Source organism: Musca autumnalis, unplaced genomic scaffold (genome assembly GCF_047663935.1).
Source record: "Musca autumnalis isolate F117 unplaced genomic scaffold, ASM4766393v1 scaffold_4, whole genome shotgun sequence".
NCBI lineage: Eukaryota > Metazoa > Arthropoda > Insecta > Diptera > Muscidae > Musca > Musca autumnalis.
The window spans coordinates 145,010,173-145,034,222 of record NW_027411977.1 but is presented as its reverse complement, the minus strand read 5'-3'; the positions used below and the strand labels follow the sequence as shown (position 1 = coordinate 145,034,222).

The window sequence follows — 24,050 nt, the reverse complement described above, 5'->3', positions numbered from 1 at the left end:
CCAGACTATTTTGAAAAGAGAAAGAATAAAAAATTATATGCGTTTCAACGATTTTTACTTAAATTTGAACCTTAAGTAATGACATAAAAGTGTAAATCGCTGCATGATTTGCTTCCTTGAACTTAAACATTTTAAAATTTTTGGGCATCAATTAAAGTTATAGCTAAATAATCCTAAGGAGAGAATTTAGGTTTAAAAAATTGCTAATAATAACAGGGGCTAATTGTATTACCTAATAAAGTGGTTCACGATTTGCTGATTATGGAATTCTCAATGGACATGGTCCTTACATAATTGGAGCAGTCCTGTTGATTGAGCTGTTGGATACTATGATGAATTACGTCAACGATATTACGATATTGGATTTTTTCGATCCAACCTTAATTGATGCCCAAAAATTATAAAATTGTTAAGTGCAAGGAAGCATAACCTGCCACGAATTACACTTTTCTGTCTTTACTTACGATTAGAATTCAAATAAAACCTGTTGAAAACGCATATGTATACTTTTTTATTTTTTTTAATAGTCTAGATCATTTCTTTCGATAAAATAAAGGATTCATTCAATTTGAAAAAGGTTTCATTCAATTTGCAAAAGTTTTCATTTAATTTGGAAATGCCTCAGGTGTATGGACACATTCGCTGATACAAAGTGCGGAGACTTGGTCAAATAGATGACATGGATTCCTAAATTTTTATCTCACGTAGACAAGATGACATTCGAAGGCGAATAATAATAAATAACGAAATGCTTGTACGGCGGTACCGTAGGGATTGTGGATCAGAATAAAAGGGTTATTTTAGCGCGTTAAAGTCTCCCGAAGTCTCAACAAAAAAGTCTGTCATGACAATACCATAATATTGGGATGTATGAATCCTCTTTGTAGTCGAGCCGGTCGCAAATGAGGATACTCTTCCGTAGAGGTTACTTTTATACCCCATACCTTTCCAGGCTTCATAGAGAATCTAATGCGCCGGGTAAACACCAGAATGATGCAGCGAAACAGGTCGTCGCACAGGTGAAGTTGCTGATGTTTTCACTTGTGTGCTGAGACGAGGTCCTGTAGAACTGCAAACCCGAAGGTCCAGTGCAGAGTTGAACAGCTTACCCGAAGGCCCAGTAGAACTGCAAACCGAAAGGTTCAGTGCCGAGTTGAACAGCTGATCTGAAGGTCCTGTAGAAATGTAATCCCGAAGGTCCAGTGCCGAATGTATTAGCCACCGCAGTTTAATGGGTAGCTCTCAAAAAGTATTTCCAACTCTGTAGCTCCAAGGTTTGCATTTTATCTTCAAAAACGATAACACCGTAGCGTCCCTTATCGAGATTCGTAAGGGAGGGAAGGCGTTTACTAGCCACATCAATTTTGTACCTGCAATGAGAGAAAATAGGTGGAGACATAGTTTTGAATAAAATAAAAGTAAAGTTGTTAAAGTAGTAAAATATTTTTGAAATAGATATGGGATAATTGGATCTATTCTAGCCATGTTATAATTTTGCCCGAAGCAAAGAGGATTTACAAACGTGTGTCAGTGTGAAATACAGCTTCATCACTTTACTGTGATTTAATTCGCCATTCCCTTAACCCAGCTGATTTAATAACACACACTTTCGCGAAATCGTTCAGTTCATATCCTGTCAGTTGTAATAAAGGCATAAGAACTGAGTTGGCTCCGCTCCATGTAGTCTGTATCAAACAATCACTCCCTCAACTCGGTATACACCTGCCATAACAATTCGATTTGGAACCGTGAAGGATTTTTAAACCGTCCGTTCGGTGTTAATGGTGAATGTTCTCCTTCTTCGTTTTTTGTTTTTGCAAGCTGCAATACAATTTCCCCTCCCCCCATCAATTTCCAGGCATACCATGATTTATTTTAAAGTCGGCTTTGGGTCGGATTTCCCTTACGTTTTTTTCTTTGTGTAGTTTGTTTTTGTATTTATTTATTGTTTCAGAGACTTTTCTACTATGGCTACATATGGTATGGGAGGAATTGCAAGTCAATGATGGCAGTGACATCCGTAAACTGTGTTAGTAAGATTTTGTTTAAATCAAAATATTTTCGTTTTGTTAAAATAGCATAGAATTTCTGAAAGGAAGGTTTAAACAAGAACCCATCAAATAATGGATTGAAATAGTATATGTTTGAAGCCGTAACTACTTACAAATCAAATTGCGAGCTCATTATTTTAAGAAGGGCATGTCGGACAAAAAATTCGCTAAATACAGATATTTTAGGAATTAATTTAATTTATGTTGAATTTTAAAGCAACTTCACATTTTGATTTTGCCTGCTGCTCGGATATGACATGCATATTTCCCCATTATTTTTCAGACTACTGGTAATGCAGAAGAAAAGTGAACATCAATCTCATTTACATGAGAATACTCGATACTTAAAGAGTTCGGGTTTTCGCTAAAAAATCATCATTTCAAAAAACTGAAAAGCCAATCAACTTTTTCGCTAAACTAGCGCCCATGATAACATCCGAAGATACTAACTGATTTTGGTTCGAACGTTGCACATCGTAACATTTTACCGGTCATAAATCAGATCTTAAATTTTCGATACATTTCCAAATTTCTGGCAAAATTGGAGACTAAGGACACGTTTTAAATTTCAGATATTAAGTTGTCTGGTTTTGGTTCCTCCGTGTTCAGATTAAAAAATTCTGCAACCTGGATTGGCCGCTACCATAAAGAATTAGGAGAAAGGACTGTTTAACAAAATCGGTTTGTCACGCGGCCCCAATCCATATCGTCACCATATATGCCAAAGGTTGTAACTAACAAAATAATTTTAAAGGAGAAGCAAAAAACGTTATAAAATGAAGAACTGTTATGTTAATATCTTACGAAGGCGAGTAAATGGGATATTATCAATCATATACGAATGGGGGTAAGTAACGAAACTCTTGGTTTTGGGATCGTCATTACAACAAAATCTGCAATGTTATCACATTTTCCGCCTTTTCTTGAATAGGATCTTTTTTTTTAACGTAGAAGATTGAAAATTTGCAAGAGCATGTATTTTAGTCTTATGTATTAGATTCAATCAAAAAACTAATTTTGGCGTTTTTGGAGATACAACTTCGGGCAAGTTACATTTGCTTACCAAATTCACACATTTTTGACTTTTGGCTGCAATAAGAAAAAGAATATCAAATAAGGAAATGTTTCAAAGATAAAATGTGATCTAAAGATACTCGACCTAGGAGTATAGGGCTAAGATGTAGCATATTTTATGGAAAATTGTGTTGAAATTGGAAAAATTGTCACAGAAAGTTGAGCTTTTTTCGAAGAAATTTTTCCTACTGACTTAAATTTCCAAATTAATGTACAATCGACAGAACCCCTAATCTCACGCTCTGGACAAGTAAATGAAATAAATGATGGTAACAATCAACTGAATGCTCACAAATTCTTTTCTAAGAAAAATAAGAATGCAGCAAAAAAGGCAATCCATAAATGTATATATGTCCCAACAAAATTACACAAATATATTAGTTCAAGTGGCATCCATGTCAGCTAGATAAAAGTTCAGGTTGGTTAGTCAGTAGTGCTTAAGGAAGCAATCTCAAGATATTATTGGGCTAAAGCAGTAAAAAAGTCGGTGACATCATACCCCTTTGTGTTAAATTCGAATTACAATTTTTTAAGTTATTTGTCGTCGAAAAAGGATTTTTCCAGAACAATTTTTAAGCATTTATGATACAAGTGGTCAACTATGGTGGAGTTATGAGAATGGTAATACAAACTTAAATGTATACTGAAATTATAGTTAAATAATAAAAATTGAGCTAAAATACAAATGACTTTTGTAGTTTATCCATCTTAATATTATCCTAAGACTTGATATTTGTTCTCAGATAATTTTAGCTCAGAATGGGTCTTACGATATCAAGAAGCCATTTAACGCAGTATTAAAAAAAATCTTTGTTGGAGTATTTCTTAATTTTATATATAAGTTTTTGTACACCTTTTACAGGTTCAGTGTTGAATCCGCCTTCCTAATAAACTCTTTGTAGGATTAATGCAAAAAATTGGGTAATATATGTACCTAATGACCACTTTTTTGTAAGTTTTTATTACAAAAGGGATATTGTCTGCAAATATGGCAAGGTCGGTATATATTTTCTTGGGGATGTTGACTTACTATAGCACTCTCAAAAACTATATAATACGGACCCATAATCAAAACACAACTGAAGAGACTTTAACATATAAGACGAAAAAATTGCTGCAATGGAGATGTCTGACGAGCTGTGGCAATCTCCTCTTATCCTAGTACGAGCACCTTCATTCAATGCGCAGAATGTACCCCTCCTGTCATCACCTAGGACGGAATGTCAAAGCTCGTGATGAGCATTGAAGTTCCGTAGACGGTTATTCCCTTCCAAAAGCGAAATAACAATTCTACCACTAGAGTCAAACTCAAGCGATAGAGATAAAATCAAGCGAGATAGGTCTGGAGAGACTAATGGATGACAATTCCTCCTACTCCGCTTCGTGTACGATCGTTCCGCAAAACGTTGTAATCATCGCAACGTTGCAAGCTACAGGAACGTTGAATTGCAAGAATTATACATTTTCAGGGCCCTGAACAACAACATGTGGTGTTTCATGCTGAGTTTGTTTTTGGAGAGGCTGCAAAAGTGTTTCGTGTTCCAACGACGACGATGAAGTTTAAGATATGCTGGAAGATGTTGTGGAGCAGCAACATAACTCCTATCACAAAAGTCTTGGGTACGGCCAAGGCTAGAGAAGCGTAGTCATCGGTGTTAACATGTGGTGGATGCTGATCTGGGAAACGGAACATATCCCACGGTGCTCTTGAATCAACTTTAAATGGAAGGTGCTTACACCTGGGATTCTGAAACTACAAGAAAAATCAAAAAATAAAAAAATCGCCGGAGCGCTTTTTAAATAAATCGCGATTCAAGTTGACATTTTTAGGGGTTTTTGAGGTTTTCACGATTTTGCTTGGAAATCGCAAGTCCTTTCGGAATAAGACTAAAGAAAATGTTATAGCAGTGACAATTCTCTACAAGATTGGTCTTTATGATATTTTCGTAGGTTTTGCCATTTTTGAGATATAGAAGTTCAAATTGGGACGATGCACTGACTGTATCGCCTCCTTATAAAACAATGTCATGTACGGTGCACCTTAACTAACTTTAAATGAAAACCGCTTACACCTGGGAAGTTTTTGCGGATTTTGAAAAGGCAATGTCCATAAATGAGAAAAATGCAAAAAACAAGAATAAATCACCGGAGGGATTTTTAAATAAATCGCGGCATTGGTCTAACCTTTTTCACATCGCAATATATTTCTCAAACTTAAAACAAAATAGAGGATGGATTACCAGAACACCCTTTCCGGAACCTCCCTTAAAACAGTTCAAAGTTTTCTCTTAAGTGCAGTTTGAGGTATCGAAGGAACTCATCTTGGCCTGTTTACAGCAATATAATGTTTGTTGTGGGCAAAGCCATGCTTGCTGGCATAATGACCTGAAAGGTCTAACAATCCTACTATTTTCAACTAAATGACTAAATGGCTTGTTGGCACGAATGACTCCAAAAATTGATCTTCTTTCAAGGGTCTGTATGTTGATTTGTAAATAGTTACGGCTGCGGGAATTTTTACTTGGTGGTGCCGAATACAGACTTCGTAAAATTCGTGGGCCATACACCGACATAGACGATAGTTACTCCTTACTACCGAGGTACCACGATTGACCTCATACATATTATTATATTCCATTATACTCCGCCAACAAAAAATGTTTTTTTGAAAAAAATCGATGATTTAAAAAAAAAAAAAATATCTCGCAGTCGATGGATATGCTTTCTTTGAAGTGTCTCTCTCTAGTGAAAATATAACTTCGATTCAAATATTTCAATTGGACTTTAGGTTTTGTTTATTCCTATACATACAACTTTTGTATTACCACTATACACTAAGTATGAAGAGCGAAGGGATAGGTATTATGTTTAGCCAACGGATAATGTTGACACATATTGAGAGAAAAGCTTATCCTACCTGTTTAAGTTAGAAACGCTCTATTGGTATTTTCACTACAAATCTCCAGGGAGCCTTTGTTCGCCTAGTTCGGATCGCAGAGAGGCCTCCCTTCCTTAAGTGTTCTCTACAAACCCTCTGAGAAACTATGTTCGCTTACGGCGGACCGTAGGGTGATATTTCCAATCATTGCCCTACAAATCTTCTCAGAGACTAAGTTCGCTCAGCGCGGATCGTAGAGAGTACTCTCTTGGTAGTGGAATTTCTCTGCAATTTCTCCCTGGAACTGTATTCGCTCAGTTCGGATCGTAGTGAGAACTTTCCAATAAGCAGTGATTGCCTCAGCCTTGATTCACTTTCGGTTTTTATACAAAAAACACTTTTAAGTCATCTCTTCACCAGTACGGAAGTACTTCTCGGTTTACTCGCGAATTGTAACGCGTCTCACCCACACCAGGTAAAGTCATCAGCACTTTTCGCCTAATAAATCACCCTACACACCATTATTATTTATACAAACTAAAAACCTTTGTGTTTTATTTTCTCCTCTTATATTTATCGGTAACACTCGGGTTTGTATCACCATTGCTCATCTCCACAAACAACAACTATTCTCTGCGGCCTTTCTGAGCTATCACCTAAACATTTGGTCCAGTCGAGCCAGATAAGTTCCTTTGGATTTTGTTGTTGTCCACCCACATTTCATCCAATCGAGACGGATTAGTGGATAATTTACACGGTGTTGTTAGTGCTAATCGCAGTTTTTTTGTTCTCTAATTCAGCGCACAAAAGTTTCCCCAATCACCCCTCACCACCATCCGCATCAACAAAACCATCCAATCGCATCACCAACAACAAAAATTTCATCAAAAAACATACCAGGTATGTAAATTCAGTGTTTTCCATAAGTGAGCAAATCGCGAGTGTTAAATTTTTATCTCTTTTCGCATAAAACATATTTCGGTATACCTATTGATCGACTTTTATTCACCCTATCGCTCGGTAGTTAAAATCAAATACGGTTAAAATCTTCATACAGTCCACATAATAAATCTTTTAATAGTTATTCTCACCAAAATACGGTTGTGTTCCCTTTAAAGTACATACAAATTGCGTTTATTTTTTACATCTAATATACGGCATACTGTATTTCTTAATTATTCACCAACAAGTGTAGTGATCGCCAATACGTGTTGTTGTTTTATTTATTTCGGTTTTTTCTCACTATCCCTACGTCAGTAATTATTCCAAAGGGAGAGCCTTTTAGTGAGAATTGCAACAACAAACGTATTACAAATTACCCGCCTTTTTACATTTATTTTAGCGTCACCTAATAAAACGAAAAAAAAAACTACCAACAACAATTCAATACGTTGTGGTCTCTCTACCTACTAGTACATACCAGCATACGTCTACTGCGACGCTAGTTGTGTTTTATTTCGTTTTGTTGTACACCTTCGTTATTACTACGGTTACAGTGGGTCGCAGGTGAAAAAATAATTTTTTATATAAATTATTTTTTAATATTTTTTTTCGGAAAAATAAATATTTGCATATTTTCGAAAAATAATCGTTATTCGGTATAAACGGTTTTTTGGACATCGTACACCCTACAATCGGCATTATATATTTATATTTTTAGTAAATATAACATATATATTTATTCAAATATTCAATATAAATTTATATTTTTATACTAAAATCACCTTTTTTATTAACATATTTGAATTTTCGGTTGCGGTTTTTTTTGCTTTTTTGGTTGTTCTGAAGTAGTGCACCCTACATTCGGTCCCTTTGGAATTTAAAATTTTAATTTTTTACAAGGAAAATTCTCAAATTATTCAGTTTTCGATATTTTGGCAATTTATGTTTTCCCATTTCACAAAAATTAATCGATTTTGGACATTCAGTCATTGATTCACCCTACACCTAGTTGCTAAAACAATAAATTCAATCGATTTTTTGCAGCTTTTTGAAAATTGTTGCCTTTTTGCAATTTTTTGAACGGATTATCTGGAATTTATTTATTTTTTCGGACATTTGGTTTATTTGTGTTTCCTCTTCACCTAAATCAATTTGTTTTTGAAGTTTTAGTCCCTGATTCACCCTACACCTCGTGCAGAAATAATAAACTCTATTGAATTTTTGCAACTCTTTGTTCATTTTTGTGGATTATTCCAACAAATTCGTGGAAACTTGTCTAATTTTTCGGAACAAAGAAATTCTCTACAATGCCGGTCACACCTTTAGATCTCTTTATCAGAGCATCGGATGCTTTGATCAAATTCGATTCCCATTTCAACCAAATGCGAGATGATCAGTTAGATCAGTACGACTTAGAGTTTCGTAGCACAGAATTGGACAAGCTGTGGTCAAAGGTCCAATTAACATTCGATCGTTGCCTCGATTATTTAATGTCGGCGGTAGATTCAAAAAAGGATGACATAGATTCGTTAGATAGTAAATACGAAGTGTGTCATCAGACTTACATTACTTGTAGGTCAACTATGAATCGCAAATTGGGCAAAATTATTCAATCCTCCAAAACTTCACCTCACACCTCAATAAATAGTTCGGACTTCTCGTCAGAAGAATTTCAGGGCGACCATGCAAATAACTTAAGCACTTCGACAGAGGCGTCGCGGGAAATCGGTACTCAGGTGAATCATCCAGTCCCTTCATTAGTTCAAAACAGTTTTCAAACTCGACAATCCTTCTTTTCACCAAATCCGGATAGCGTACATAACCTTGTACTTCCTCCATGCGACATAGAAACCTTTCATGGTGATTTCTTATCGTGGCCGACATTCCGAGACCTTTTCACCGCGATATATGTAAATAATTCTCGTCTTAGTGACATTGAGAGACTCTGTCATTTAATTAGAAAGACAGACGGCGAGGCTAAAGAAATTGTTTCCAAGTTCCCATTAACTCACCGTAGCTTCGTCTTAGCATGGACAGCTCTCAAAAATCGGTTTGACAATAAACGGGTTATTGTCAATAGTCACTTAAAACTTCTTTTTGATCTTCCATACATCGATCGTGAAAGTAGTTCTGGATTAAAAACCCTTCAGCGCGGAATAAATAGTTGTTTATCTGCTATGGCCGTATATGATATCACCACAGTACATTGGGATCCTATTATAGTCTTCATTTGTATTCAGCGTTTACCGCGAATAACTGTCACTCTATGGGAACAGAGTGTTAGAGACAAATCGGCTTTGTCTTCTTGGGAAGACTTGGATTCATTTATTTCTAAAAGAATTCAGACACTCGATTGTTTGCGTGATATCAAAGGCCCTGAACCCAATAAAAAGTCTTCTTCGAAAGAATTTAAATCACCAATCACCAACAATTCGGTTTATACAAAATTCAAATCACCAGCCACGATAACTTGTCTTCTATGTCCTACGGAAATTCATTCTTTGCGATCTTGTCCAAAGTTTAAACAATTGCCTTTTGACCAAAAATCTTCAACGGTGAAGAAACAAGGCAGTTGTTGGAATTGTCTTTCACGGGGTCATACAATTAAAACTTGTACTAGCGCCCATAATTGCAATATGTGTCGTGGAAGACATCACACCCTCCTCCACCGTTCTAATAATTCACCTCCTTCAACTCCTTCATCGAATTCTACACCTTCTTCTTCTCGCCATTCTGTACTTCACCACAATGACAATATAGCTTCCACCTCCACCGGTGCCAATCCAACTATAGCAAATCAACAAGTTTTCCATACATCACAGAATCGTAGTGTTCTTCTGGGAACTGCTATAGTGAATCTAATCCATAACGGTAAAGAGTATCCAGTTAAAGCTCTGATTGATCCAGCATCTGAGGGTTCTTTCATTTCTGAAACCATTAAAAATCGGTTACATTTGCCTACTTGCTCTGCTCTAGCTCGTATTTCAGGAGTAACGGGAACGGTATCAGCTAATACTCAGAAGAGTTGTTCTCTGAAAATCAGTTCAAGAATCAATTCTTCGTTGGTACTTCAAACAGAAGCATTTATTCTCCCTCGGATATCGGATGATCTTCCATCTTTCTCAATAGATCCCGATATAACACATCGTTTACCAAACATTCGGTTAGCTGATCCACACTTTTTTGATAGTAGACCCGTAGAACTATTGATCGGAGCTGATTTATACCCAAAAATTCTTTTAGACGGAATTCTCCCAAATATACTCGGTTCACTTCTGGCACAAAATACGGTATTTGGATGGATCCTAACTGGTCCAATGTCCTCTTCTCCCCATCATTCGAATTAATTACGTTCAAATGACTGCACCATCAGACAACCAAAAACCGTGAATACTTTATTATTCTCACCAGGATGAATTTTCTATCGGTTTCTCCTCGTTAACATAAGATTTATTTTCACCTTCGCCATTTTTATTACCTACGGAACGGCTATCGCTTTATTACAGTCCAAAAAAAAATGGATAATTTGAAATCGGAAAAGCTCACCTAACTGAATTTACATACTTGGATTCCTAGTTGTAAGTTACTTTAAGTTCACCCATTTTATGTTGAAACACCCCTATGTGTTTCAAGGCTGGCGGCTAATGTTTAAGTTAGAAACGCTCTATTGGTATTTTCACTACAAATCTCCAGGGAGCCTTTGTTCGCCTAGTTCGGATCGCAGAGAGGCCTCCCTTCCTTAAGTGTTCTCTACAAACCCTCTGAGAAACTATGTTCGCTTACGGCGGACCGTAGGGTGATATTTCCAATCATTGCCCTACAAATCTTCTCAGAGACTAAGTTCGCTCAGCGCGGATCGTAGAGAGTACTCTCTTGGTAGTGGAATTTCTCTGCAATTTCTCCCTGGAACTGTATTCGCTCAGTTCGGATCGTAGTGAGAACTTTCCAATAAGCAGTGATTGCCTCAGCCTTGATTCACTTTCGGTTTTTATACAAAAAACACTTTTAAGTCATCTCTTCACCAGTACGGAAGTACTTCTCGGTTTACTCGCGAATTGTAACGCGTCTCACCCACACCAGGTAAAGTCATCAGCACTTTTCGCCTAATAAATCACCCTACACACCATTATTATTTATACAAACTAAAAACCTTTGTGTTTTATTTTCTCCTCTTATATTTATCGGTAACACTCGGGTTTGTATCACCATTGCTCATCTCCACAAACAACAACTATTCTCTGCGGCCTTTCTGAGCTATCACCTAAACACTACCTTTATTATACACCATACTTTTATTCTTATTTTTTATGTTCCTTTAATTTTATACTGCGACTACTAAAAAGAAGAAGCAAAAAATATGGGAAAATTCCACACAATATGTACAGCTTCTTTAATATGGTTTCTGCCAATGCCACCAAAGGTAAATAAAAACACATGTACATATATGAATGTTTTGCATGCGTGCAGGAGCAGCATCATTCTTGGTTTTTATTCCATATTAAAAACTTGGCAATAGTAATGACTTGTGAATTGTTCTGTTTATGTGCGCAGGTTTTTGTTTGTTTGTTTGCCGTTTTTCAGTGCATACCCATGAATCCGGCTGTTTCGTTTGACACCGGCGGAGATGTTAGTGTGTGTATCGCGCGGTTTCACAATCCACAGAAGTGCAGCAGGCGACTAGTGCGTACGTAAACGGAAGAATTGTTGTGCATTCATTCTGCAGTAGGCTGTGAAAGGATGATATCAACAAAGCAAAGCACAGGAAATAAAGCTAAACCAGCAACACCAGTACTGACCCATATAATCCGCTAAATGGAAAAACAAGTTCCCGGCCACAAAAGAGTTTCATTTTTGCTAATCCATTTCACTTTTCGCTGTTATCCTTTTGGGGTTTATGAAACCCTACAACGGGCAGCAACATTTGGCGTACCAAAACCAAACAGCGACAAAGCCAAACATGCATATTTTTCCTATGTGCAGTGTTTTCAACTTTAAAGTGAGTACATACTACTGCATAATGCACTGTGTCTTAGGATGGGGGGAATGGCATATCCTGCCATAGAATCGAAACTAATGAAGCAATTGTTTGTCAAGAGAGTTGTAAAAACATTGAAGTAAAAATGGCTTTAAATATGTATTAGTTATCAAATATTACTCATAGTTCGAAGACTATCTATCGATATTGGTCCTTTCCTTAATTCCAGTATAAGGCCATTTCACGGACCTAGTTTAGTTTTATACTGTTGGTAATTATTGTGGTCCTGATGGTCTTTTTTCGGGTCAAAATCTAACTGGACTTAGAACTTGGGTTGTTTGGCCTAGCCGCTGAAAACTGAAGTATGCTGCTCAGATGTTTTACACGGTGTCATCAATTGTTGGCCTGTTGGAATTTAGACGGCTGCACCAACCCGAGCGTAGCTGAGCCAAAACGACTCTGGTTTGTTGTGGCCACCGACACTCCTTTGCTGCGATAGATGGGGGATGTTCTCCGATGACCGCATTCACACGATAGTTGTTTATGGCGTTTTCGACTGCATCCGTGTGAAAGCTATTCAAATCTGTTTGATAGGCTTCATGATCTATGGGTTCTCTCTTGTAACCTTGGACCTCTCTTTCTAGATCATGAAGATCCACCCTGTTGCAGTTCTCACGGCGACATTCTGATAGTTTTGTAAATTCTTTATCGTGTTGCACTTTTTTATGCTTACCACAGACCGAGCTATCGTGTTATATGAGATAAACAAGGTTTCTTTACCTACACCCCAAGCGATGTCGGCTAGGGACTTGAGGACATTATTCCCACATCTCAGCTTGTCGCAGACAGCTGTGGCATGCGCGGACGACGCGAAAATGCTATCGAATGTGGCCCCTATGATCTTGGAGTAGTTAGTGGTCGGAAATCTGGAACCATCGACCATGACATTTAACTCAGTGCTCACCTCTGCAGTCCATGTGGTAGTTTTGTTTGCGGATATTAGCATATTTCTTGTTTGGAAAGTTGGTAAGATCAGTCATATATGTGTTCAGCCTTTCACAAATTACATCAGGGAAGATACCTGACGCAAGATCGTACAATTGTTCTCATACATTACGATCGCAATGCCGATTGGGGAGGGTGGAATATAGGAGAGGTAGAGGTTAAACAGTTGCAGAGATATCACCCCACATTGGGGATGTCCCTGTTTCACTATAGGGGGCTACGACTTTTTATTCCTGATATACATGTATGGCTGGTGTCCTGGCGGCCAAAGGATAGTCTGCTATATGTCCTCAAACAGCTTGAAGTACTTGAACGCCACCAACACTGTCCTATAGCACGGCTTGCACTGTAGTTAAGTCCTCGAATAAAAAGTGTAGAGATGCTGAACAGCGCTGCTGCCGTGCTGTGTTGCTTATGGAACCCATGCTGATGATCGGCAACTGGATAGCTATTTCTAACGCGGGGGAGGAGTAAAACCTGAAGAGTCTTCGATACGGGCGACAGAAGCGAAATCGGTCTGTACGATTTGCATTTGGTGTATTTGCCTGATTTCAGTAGTTGGACCACCCATTTTCCACACTTCGCGAACGACTTTGGTGGCTCGCGAGAGGTTGAGAACTTTGTTCAGATACTAAACTCCCGGCTCATCCAACTGTTTTCGCATTACGATGTACATTCCATCAGGGCCCAACGCTTTATAAGAGTGCACGCTGATTCATATTGGCTCAAACATATGGGACCTACTTTATATCGCCGAGTCCCAACGTCGTGCCTTGCGACACCACTTGTACAGAAGTTTACATATCTGAAATACTCAGAAAATGTAAGCCATCATTTCACTGAGGGGATTTGCCACCGCCGAAAATGTTGATTTTCGTTGAATTGATTCGTTGACCATTTAAGTGCACGACGGACGTGCTTACCACTGCACCACGGTGGCTCCCTTTGCAACATCATCCAGCTCCTGTGCTCTGGGGTCACTGGGGTTGGCACGACGAAGCTGATCTCGCTCATTTGCTAATGATGTATCGGAACGTCCTTTCTGCTACATCAGAAGGGTTGGGCAGATATCTGAAGAGGTGATAAGCGAACTCTCAGAAACTGGGCCAAATAAATTTCCTATGATTGATGAAAGTGCGGCGTTTAGAGAAGATGAAATCGGGCGGTCTGCTGATGGAGACAATTATGGGGAGATGATCTGATCCAAGGGAAACTACGGGCTGCCATCTGACACGATGGTTATGTCTGGCGATCTGTGACACTTTCCGCCAATTCTGGAAAGGACGTCCTCACTGACCGTGCGAAACGTGGTGCTATCAATCTGCTCAGCCCGCACTATACCCCAGTGGTCGTTTCCGAGGACCGAATGCCACAACTCATGATTAGCATTAAAGTTCCCCCACGACCAGACGGTTATGACCTTCCAAAAGCGGGCTAATATTGGGACTATAACCTGGAGTACAGCTATTTATCGGCGGGATGTATACGTTCTACAGCTCTATCTACCCCCATACATTCCATGTACGGATCATAAGAGCTGATATGCACCCACCCCCGGCATATATTGCATCTCACCGAAGTTTGAGTGCAGTGGATGCGAATGTGACAAGCACATATAAATTGGTCTTGGATTTACCTCCATTCCGACAAGGACCGAAAGAATCCGGAGCAGGCATTCCGAGATATGCTGTTTCCAACACAGAAAAACTATACAAAAATGTGTACACCGAGGTGGCAGCCGCTGGCCGCACAAGGGATGTTGTTTGATGTAGTTGTTTCCGGTCAATCCGGTATGTATATTAATTACTTGCTCTCAATGGGCGAGTGTATATTTCTTCTGCCGATCTGACATAAAACCCAACATAAATGAATCTTGTGGGTTATGACCGTTCAAACTGCTGTCATAAAGCCCAATATAGTTTTGGGCGTTATGACGGTCACAATGCCGCTCATAAAACGCAATTGGGCGTTGGATGCGTGTTTTTTCTGAAATATTTTATTAAGGTAAAGAAAATTTTAAAAGCATATCAAAGAGTATCTATAGGCGTAGCAAACTTTGCGTTGACCAAGAGTGAAAACCTTAAATCCCGACAGTAGGCAGACAAAGCCAAGACAATACAGTTTTATAAACCAACAAATTGGGCGTTACGGGTCATTTAAGTTGGGCGATAGGGAGATTACAACACTGAAAAATGAAATTGGGCTTATAAGGCTCAAAATTATTTTTGGGTCTTATGACGGTTAGGAGTTAAGTCGGGATGTCAGTGCTGTCGGCAGCATCGACTGATTCTTTTTTACCTGTTTCATTTATGTTAGGGAAAAGATTCTTTTGAACCGACTAATACTTTCCTACTTGTTTAGTACAGTTTCATACAATTTTAAATTGAAACCACTGTCTGATCTTTGGTTTCTATTTACCAATTTCCATCCATCTATCCATATGTTAATTTGATTTTTTTTTGCAACAGAATGAAAAAGGGTCTACAACATTTCCATTTTTTTGTTTTTGCCTGCAATATTGATTTTTAGTTTGTCCGATGGTAGCATCAGCAATGCTGACAATGAAATAAACGGGGGCAATAGCAACAAACAGCAGTTTGGTGCAAAATCCACCAAACAACTGACGAAAGTCGGCGTTTCAATATGTCAGAATTTTTTTGTCACATCGCTTTTGAATTCGCAGATGTTTTTTGTTGGTTGCTTTTTCAACTTTGGTGTTCGTTTGGTTTCTGGGCAATGAAAAAAGTTATGAAAATACGAGTTCAGATTGAAAATTTATCCTTTAAGTAATAACAACAAAATTCTATATTCATGACGTAAATTTATGTGAAAATGTGATGCAAACGGCCTGGTTTTTTATTTTGGCTACAGTCATGAATATACGAAGTTTTTTTATGAGCATCCAACGAAAAAGTTTCTTTTTTCCCTATTAAACCAAATTTAAGTGTCCTTAGCTGTGATGTGATGAATGACCCACCATTATGCCTCTCAACTATTTTTGGGCTATAAATCAAGGCATCGACAAACAAAAAACGAGTTTCGAAACTCAAAGTTTATGAGAATTACGCCTGAGATTGGACAACACCCTTAGTAGCATGAAAATTCTATTTTATTTACTGTGTCAGATTAAATTTTTAAAGTTCTTTGAACATTGACAGAGATTTTTAGATGTTTAAATTTGACATCTACTTCTACAGCCATCACAGAAGACGAGGAAAATAGATTCTTTTAACAAAAAAGTTGTTTGGCACTTTCGAATCGATAAAAAATCAAAAGCATAACATATGTATGTATGTATATATGTAAATGTGACTATTCTCGATTGCCAAACTTTAATTGTGAAATAGTTTGGATACCATGAACTTGTGGAATGCATTTGTAAAATATTGAAAATTATTGCAACTCTTTGTTGAAGTTGTGTAAATTTTAGTTTATACACTCCACGTCGTGTTAGCTTATTTATCCCGAAGCGAATGAATCTAAGTTTTTAATCTTATGGGGATTTAAAGTCGATTATGTTCCACATAAATATGGAACATCATAGACTTTAAAACCCTACAAGATTAAAAACGTAGAATAACAAAAATTTAGGTGCTCTATTCTACTGACTTGGAGTGTATGTTAGATTGTTGTTACAGTCCGAACTCAGGTCCAGTGTTGCCAGTATTTTTCGGTCTCTCATCCCCAATTTCAAAATAATTGTTCCCCAAAAATCCCCAAATTTGATCGAATTTCCCCAAAATAAATCCCCTCATACGCATTATGAAAAACCAAAGAGAATATATTTATTTAGAATAATTGCTCTGTTCCAGAACCTGCAAGAAGCTACTATTTTTTACTACGATAACATTTTTTCCTTTATGTTATCGGAAAAAATAGTAAAAATTAGTAGATTCTTGCAGTACTGGAACAGACCAAATACTTGTACAGGGGAATTCAATTTACAGGCAAGTATATGTTTCGCATTACTCATAAAAAGCAACAAACATAAAAGAAAATGCAAATAAAAAGTCTCTTTACTAAAAAGTAGTACAAAGTTGTACAAATGAAATTCATTTCATATGCTAGAATTTTTAAACATTTTAGTTCTACTACTCCATGGCCACAATATTGCTTCTGGTAGCACAGCTAAGTTTCCATTAGTTTCAGAGATATAGCTTTAATCTAAACAAAAGCCCGTTCTAGATGAGGCTATAAAATCCAAACCCAATCTAACAACAAATAACCCAACTACGATTTTTGTAGCCTCAATATTTACTTTCAGAAAATGCCTACTAGAAGTTGTTTGAATCAGCAGTATTAACATGTCTTTAGAGGATTCATAACTGACTGCTGGTTGACACCGAAAGCGAGTTTAAAACCACCTCTGCAAGTTGTTCAGAAGGCTTTGATCATGTTGTATTTTTTGATAAGAATATACCCTGCTCCAAAACGTGTTAAAATTATTGGTTGTACTTCTCAAAATATATCATTCTATTTTATTAAAGGTTCATTGAGTTTTTCGTATTTACAAAGTGTTCCAATAATCCTCTTATGGAACTGAAATTTGTTTGCTCCAGAGAATTACAATATATATTACGTGAACACTTTTTGTATGTTTTATAAAACTGCACATTTCTGGTTAACGTTTAAGCATCTGAGCCAGAAAATGCTTCATATATTCAAAGCAGGTGTCTTTAACCTTTTTAATTAATGCTCTGGCAGGTATTTTACTTAATTTTCGAAACCGTAATGATAACGATGAATCATTATTAATAGTTTCCATTATTATTGCATCAAGGTCATCCTCATCCTCGAGGTTTACCCCTACATACGGTTTCAAAATTCTTGTACACAACGAGAAGATGCATATAAGCAATTCGTCATATATACATACATATTTTCTTTTATTACTTTGGAAAGTAATATTAACAGGGTGTTTTTGTAAAAATGCTTGCTTGTCACACGAACCGTTCGTACTAAAACGTATACGTTCAAAATTTGGTTCTTGTAAAATTTTACGAACCATTCGTTTTTATCTGAAAGCTTTCGTCTATTTCATAAAAGCTTTTATATTTCAGGGTTTCCATTATACTTATTTTGTGAATTTTGCATAGGCATCTGCACGTAAAATGTGTTACTTGATGGCAACCCCGATAAACAGATGAAAAACAAAAAATAAGAAAAAAATGTAATCAAATGTGTCCAAAAATAATTGTGATAATATGAAGAAACGGATGTACATATACGCGTGTGCTTCTATTGAAATAAATAAAATTGCATTCCCTTCCAGTTTTCGTGTGTTTTGTGCCATTTATTACTCAAATTATTTAATTTTCATTCAAAACGATGGGTCTTTTCCATTCGTTTATTTTTGACGTATTCGTTCGTCTGATTTTGTTACGAAAACCAAAAAAATTACGAAAATAAAAAGCTTTCATTTGTTTGTCACACGAATACAAACGTCAACCGCTATGAAAACCAAATTGTGTCTTAGTTCATGAAATCGACGAACGAATGGGCAAAAAGTTTTTACAAAAACACGCTGTAAGAATATTCATTTTTTAGGGGACAAGAAGACCAAATAAATTTATATTTGTTTATTACCTATTTGTTCATTGATGATTTTTGCAGTAAAATCACCTTCATTCATAAAATGCGTAATGTAACAGATATTTTCAAAGCAGAAAAAAATCCCCATAAAAACCCCAATTTTTGAGCTTATTTCCCCATCAAATGCCCAGATCCCCAATTCAAATTTTTCATCCCCACTTTGTACAAAAAATCCCCATTTTGGGGACAAATCACCAATGCTGGCAACACTGCTCAGGTCCACTGAAGTATACGATTGGCTTTAATATTACTGATGTTTTATCGCTTTGGTAATATTTTCTGATTGTCAGAAACATCAATGTTAAAATTGTATGCACATTATAGACCCCTACTATTGTACGAGGTCGATTGTTCCTGAAAAAAAGTCCGAAGCTCTAAAAAACTATAAGTCGCCAACTAATACGTCTGGTGAAGGGAGAAGTCAGTCCTAATAGTTTTTCAAAAACTAACTATATGTTTAAAGATGGACTGATTACCTACTTTTGTTGGTAACACCCCACAAAAGTTCAAGCATAGAATAGGTCAATACTCGTAGTCACACGAGCAAAATTTGCGGTAAAGAGAATTGAGTTTTTGGGTAAGAGCGGGGACGGGACGGGAGAGGGGCTCTTTCCTCTCCCTCTCTCACAAAACTTAATTTTCTTTACCGCAAACTTCGCGCGTGTGACTACTGACTAATGAATGTATAGACAGAGAATTTGTAATGTGTTCGTTTTTTTTTTTGTAGGGGTCGCCCTTATACTCAATAAGCTGTGTGTTCACTCAATTGCGTTTTGTTTTGGGGTTAATTGCAAGATTTCATTGTTTTATATGAGGATGTAGATCCGGCCAAGATTACCCACGTATTGTCTTTAACAATGATAAATAGTTTAAAAATATATAGTTATTGTCATTTTAAAAATTGAATACCTCGTAAACTGGCTCAATTTTCATTGAGTGAGAGAATTTGACTGAGAGGATTTCTTCGTCTATACATTCATTAGTGTATGGTTCAAGTATGTTTGGATTTGTTTGTTCGTCTTTCGTTGTTCCAACTTTATATGTCGTAATATTTTGTCCAAACTCTAGTTTCGAATGAACCATATAGATCCAATCTGTAGGTGTAGTCCCGAAAAAATTGTACTTCGCAGTAGGGGGCGGCGAAGACTACCATCTTTTTCGGTGTCTGGTAGAGTGTGATTTTTGTTTGACGAGAGGGGGTTTGCTTAGACCAAAATAGCATCTGTTGGTCATTTATTTATAGCGGTGCCGAGGTGAATAAAGTCATTACTTACTACTTCAAATTTGTAGTTTTTTCAACGTCCACAGTTGGTCCGACTTTTTGCCGGTTGATACCAGTTTACTGCCAGACACACTTTGCCAGACTCTTTTTTAAATTTTCCTAAATCTTATTAATTTTGTACGCATAACAAACTTAGACATGGCTTGGAACACCTTTGACCTTATTGGGCATTCGAAAACGACTTTAGAGTCGATAAATAGGTGGTATGTATCGATCTGTTCCATAGGTTTTATATAGGATCTGGCGTAGAATAAAAATTTGGTCTACTGTAGATTTCTTAGGTCTAAAACTACAATACGCCCGACATCATTTAAATGCAATGGGTAGGAGACTTTTGCCTCTGTAGTTGGCATAAACCGTCTTGTCTCCTTTCACCGGACATAGCAGCCCGAGGATTCAATCGTTGGGTATGCAGGCAGCACGTCAGTCTGTTAATTGCTATCATAACCTCATTTGGGTAAGTGGCAAGCACTCAATGTCGTTGTTTTGGATTGGTTCTGGGGTATTGTTATTGTAAATGCTAGATCCTCAGATCCTTTTATCATCCTTGCAGGACATTGTACAAATGACCAAAAAACTGGTCGTAAAGTTCTACCAATACCAAGAGTGCTGTCGACCTGTATTTAAGAATTTCATTTATAATTTTGCTTTTAAAATTTTCCAATTTTTGTCGGTAACTGAAAAAATGTGTTAGAGAATCGCACTGCAGGTTCCCTTAATAATCTTTGAAGGATAATGTGCATTATATTTTTGTAATTGGATCTTGAGAAATTCCTGCGGTTAAAAATCCTGGAGGAGGAAATCCTGTATGTTAAAAGTTTACTGGCTAATCAAAGACCGGCTACGCCAATAAAATCCCAATTCCCATTTCGTTCGTCCTTTGAACTTCTTCAATGTTTATTTGTCGGACAATACAGGTGACCCGTACTTTGATAACAAAAAAATAATGGACAGACGGACGAACATTCACAAATCGACTCAGAAAGTGATTCTATATACTTACTTACTTAGTTGGCTCATTACAGAACATTTGTTCTATAGGCCGAACTAAGAAAAGATCTCCATTTCTCTCTGTCTATTGCTTCTCTTTCTGGAATATGTAGGGTAAGTGCACCTAATGTCGGCATGTACCAGTAGTCGGCACCTTTTGAATTTGAACTCAAATAACTGAAAATTAAGAAAACAAAATAGGAAAATAATCTTAAAAATGCTTTAACAATATTGTCAGCTAACTTTATATAAAACTTCATTGAGCTAGGACCAATTTTATATCGAAATTTAAGTTTTTGTCAGTGAGGGTTTTTCACCACAACCGAAAATGCATGTTTCTTAAGAAAAAAATTGTGGGGATGTTAACTTTATAAGCTCTGTAATTATATTAAAATGAAGAAATTTTCCACAACATTTTTGTTATATAGGTAGAGAACAGTTAAAAGAACACTTTAGAAAAAGAAATTTTTAAAAAATATTTATAATTGTGCAATTTTTGCTGATGCCGACTTTAGGGACAAAAAAATATACAATTTGCCTGAAGTCGGCATGGGGTTATAAACATTGGTTTTTATCGATTACATTTAGCTAAAAATTATAAAAAATACTAAACAAATACTTTAAAGGCTAAATAATAAACAAATTGCTTCTATTTGAGAGGAACTTTAGCGATTTTAAGCAATATTAGCCATGATTTGAAGTACGTACGTTGTGGTGTGCCGACAACTGGGTAATAGATGCCGACTATTGGTACGAACTAATTTATTTAAATAATATGTTTAAATTTCCTTATTTTTTTAAGTAAAATCAATAGAAATCAGGGATGTCAATTGTTTTGAGGCAAAAATCGCTACAGCCACATACGCACCATAGTTTTGTAGCGATTTTTACCTTGATACAGTCGACATTCCTGCTTAAACAGTGGTTTTTGTACGTCAAATGTCACCACATGCAGCGGGAAAACCACCAACTTGGCACTCCTGATAGAAATGTATAAAATAAACTAGAAATGTATAGATAACTAATGCTTAAGCTATTGTTCTTTCAAATATTTAAGAAAAAATATAAAGTATGCATTTTTTCTTTATTTAAATATAAGATGCCGACTACTGGATCATATCATGCCGACTATTGGGTAATGGTGCCGGCTACTGGTGAAAAAGCAGTATTTCACTGAAATTGTAATTTCAGCATGTTGTACAGAAATAATCAAATAATTGTTTATATAATCTAAAACTACACAAAATAACGAATCATAACAACTTAAATTCAATTTGATTGGACATTTAGACTCGGAATGACATACGGCTAAAGATACGAGAATCCTTAAAGTGCCGACTACTGGTGCACTTACCTTACAGAGAAAAAATTAATTCATATATATGGAATAGTGTACAAAAAGTGTGTCCAATGTTGAGATTTGTTATGAATGAATTATAAAATACTGCCTTTCTCTGAGTGAGTTTGAGAGTTTTGTTTTTTGCATGTTTTGCCATCACAATTGTTTTTTTTATTCTGTAATTATTGTTCTTTAAACGTTTTTCCAATGATTTTTCCTAATGCTTTATCTTGTAAAGCAGAACAATGTAAACGATGAGTACATACGTATTGAGTCCATCAGCACTAGCTTATGGAAGTAGATGTTGAATTTATATTAAAGAAATTAAAAAATTGTATATGCGAACTATATCAACCACTTTGTTTTCCGACAACACACGACATTTATACGTGTTTGGTTTGTTAGTTGTGATAGTGGTTGTTTAGTGTAAAGCTTTATTTCAATCAGGTTGTTGTGCTTTGTTGATACAGAATCAACGAGTGCGTAGATACGATGGAGGGGTGGAAAGAAAAAAACAATAGAAGCAAAGCGAAACACAACATCTTTATAGGCAAAGCATAACAACCGGTTTTTGCATAAAAAGATAATCTTGAGACAGAGAGTAAAAAAACAGAGAGCAGATAATGGGGAAAGTAGGGAAAACTAGAAAATGTATTTTTGCAGTTTCGAAAAGCATTAATACTTTTGAAAAAATAGAAACTTGTACATGAACCCAGCCAGAATTTTTTGAAATTTTTAATCAAATTCGAGTCTTTTTTGATCCGGCTGCACGATTAAAAAGCTGGAATATGAGTTCATTTTCTGATCATAAATGACTCCTTTGTCGGGAGGAAAACGTAACCTCAGGAGACTCTTCTAAACAAATCACAAATGAGTCTTCCTCTGCATTAGGTTCGAGTCATTTTTTCCATTTTCTGATGGTATATAAAGTCTTTTTCGAGTCGTATTTCAATCATTTATTGGCGTTTTGTTGATTAATTTGGAACCCTTTTTCGAGTCTTTTTAGAGTCATGTTTATAATCATTTATGAGTCTTTAGGGAGTCATTTTATAAGACGAAATAAATTAAAACAATTTTCTTTTTATTCTTTTTTGTTTCTTTCCTTTGTTTTGTTGTCTTTTCTGCTTTGTTATGTCTTTTAATTATCCTTTATTTTGCGCGGTGGTTAGTATACTGCTTCTTCATTTCACTTGGCAAAACCTGTTGTGTTGTGTTTGTCTGTACCTTTAATATTATACATTACATTTATATCAAAGTTTTGTAGAAAGTGTATATGAGAATTATTTACAACCAAACAAAATAAAACAAAACAATCAGATTTTAATCACCTAACAGTTCAAAATATGATCAGAAGATACATAATTATAATCACTTTTCAAACACCTGCATGACCCTTTTTTGATTAAGCATTTTTCAATCTTCCAGATGATTAATATGTGACAATAAATAAAAAAAAAATAGGTAAAAAAACTTTTTAAGTTAAACGGTTTTATGTTAAACATACATTGCAATGTTTAAGATAAATGTACTAAAAACCAAAAAATAATAAAATAGATACAGTCGTGGGAATTATAAACATATGCATAGACTAGACTAAAATAAAACCGAGGGGCACGTCAATTGTCTACAAATTATCGACTTAGTGTGCGATATAAGAATCGTTTAATTCGTCGTTAGGCAGTTGGCCCGCAGACGGTGAGGAAATTTCTTACTATTTTCTTGCTCATGGAAATTCCAATAGCTATACACTCCATGTAAATAAAAGAGATGTTTCAACTAGTTTATCGTTGGACATTCACACTGCTGGCTGGAATCGTTTTACTGCTCGAAGTTTGTCTTTAATCGACAAAATACTACTCGCTCACCACTATAACCCTAAAACTCGCTTATAATCGAGCTTGCTAGCTTGTTTGCACATTCTA

The 24,050-nt window shown here is 36.4% G+C and overlaps 1 protein-coding gene across 2 annotated transcripts in view; it reads right to left on the bottom strand.

Annotated features, from left to right (window-relative positions):
- Nucleotides 1-626: 626 nt before the first annotated feature.
- The window catches only part of LOC141402111 (bifunctional heparan sulfate N-deacetylase/N-sulfotransferase-like), a 192,647-nt gene continuing 169,223 nt past the window's right edge, over nt 627-24,050 (bottom strand). For both annotated transcript variants that reach the window (XM_073982789.1, XM_073982790.1), the window contains exon 3: nt 627-1,370. In XM_073982789.1, the coding sequence (XP_073838890.1) occupies nt 1,359-1,370 (12 nt within the window). In that variant the 3' untranslated portion in view covers nt 627-1,358. The remainder of the gene's footprint in view (nt 1,371-24,050) is intronic.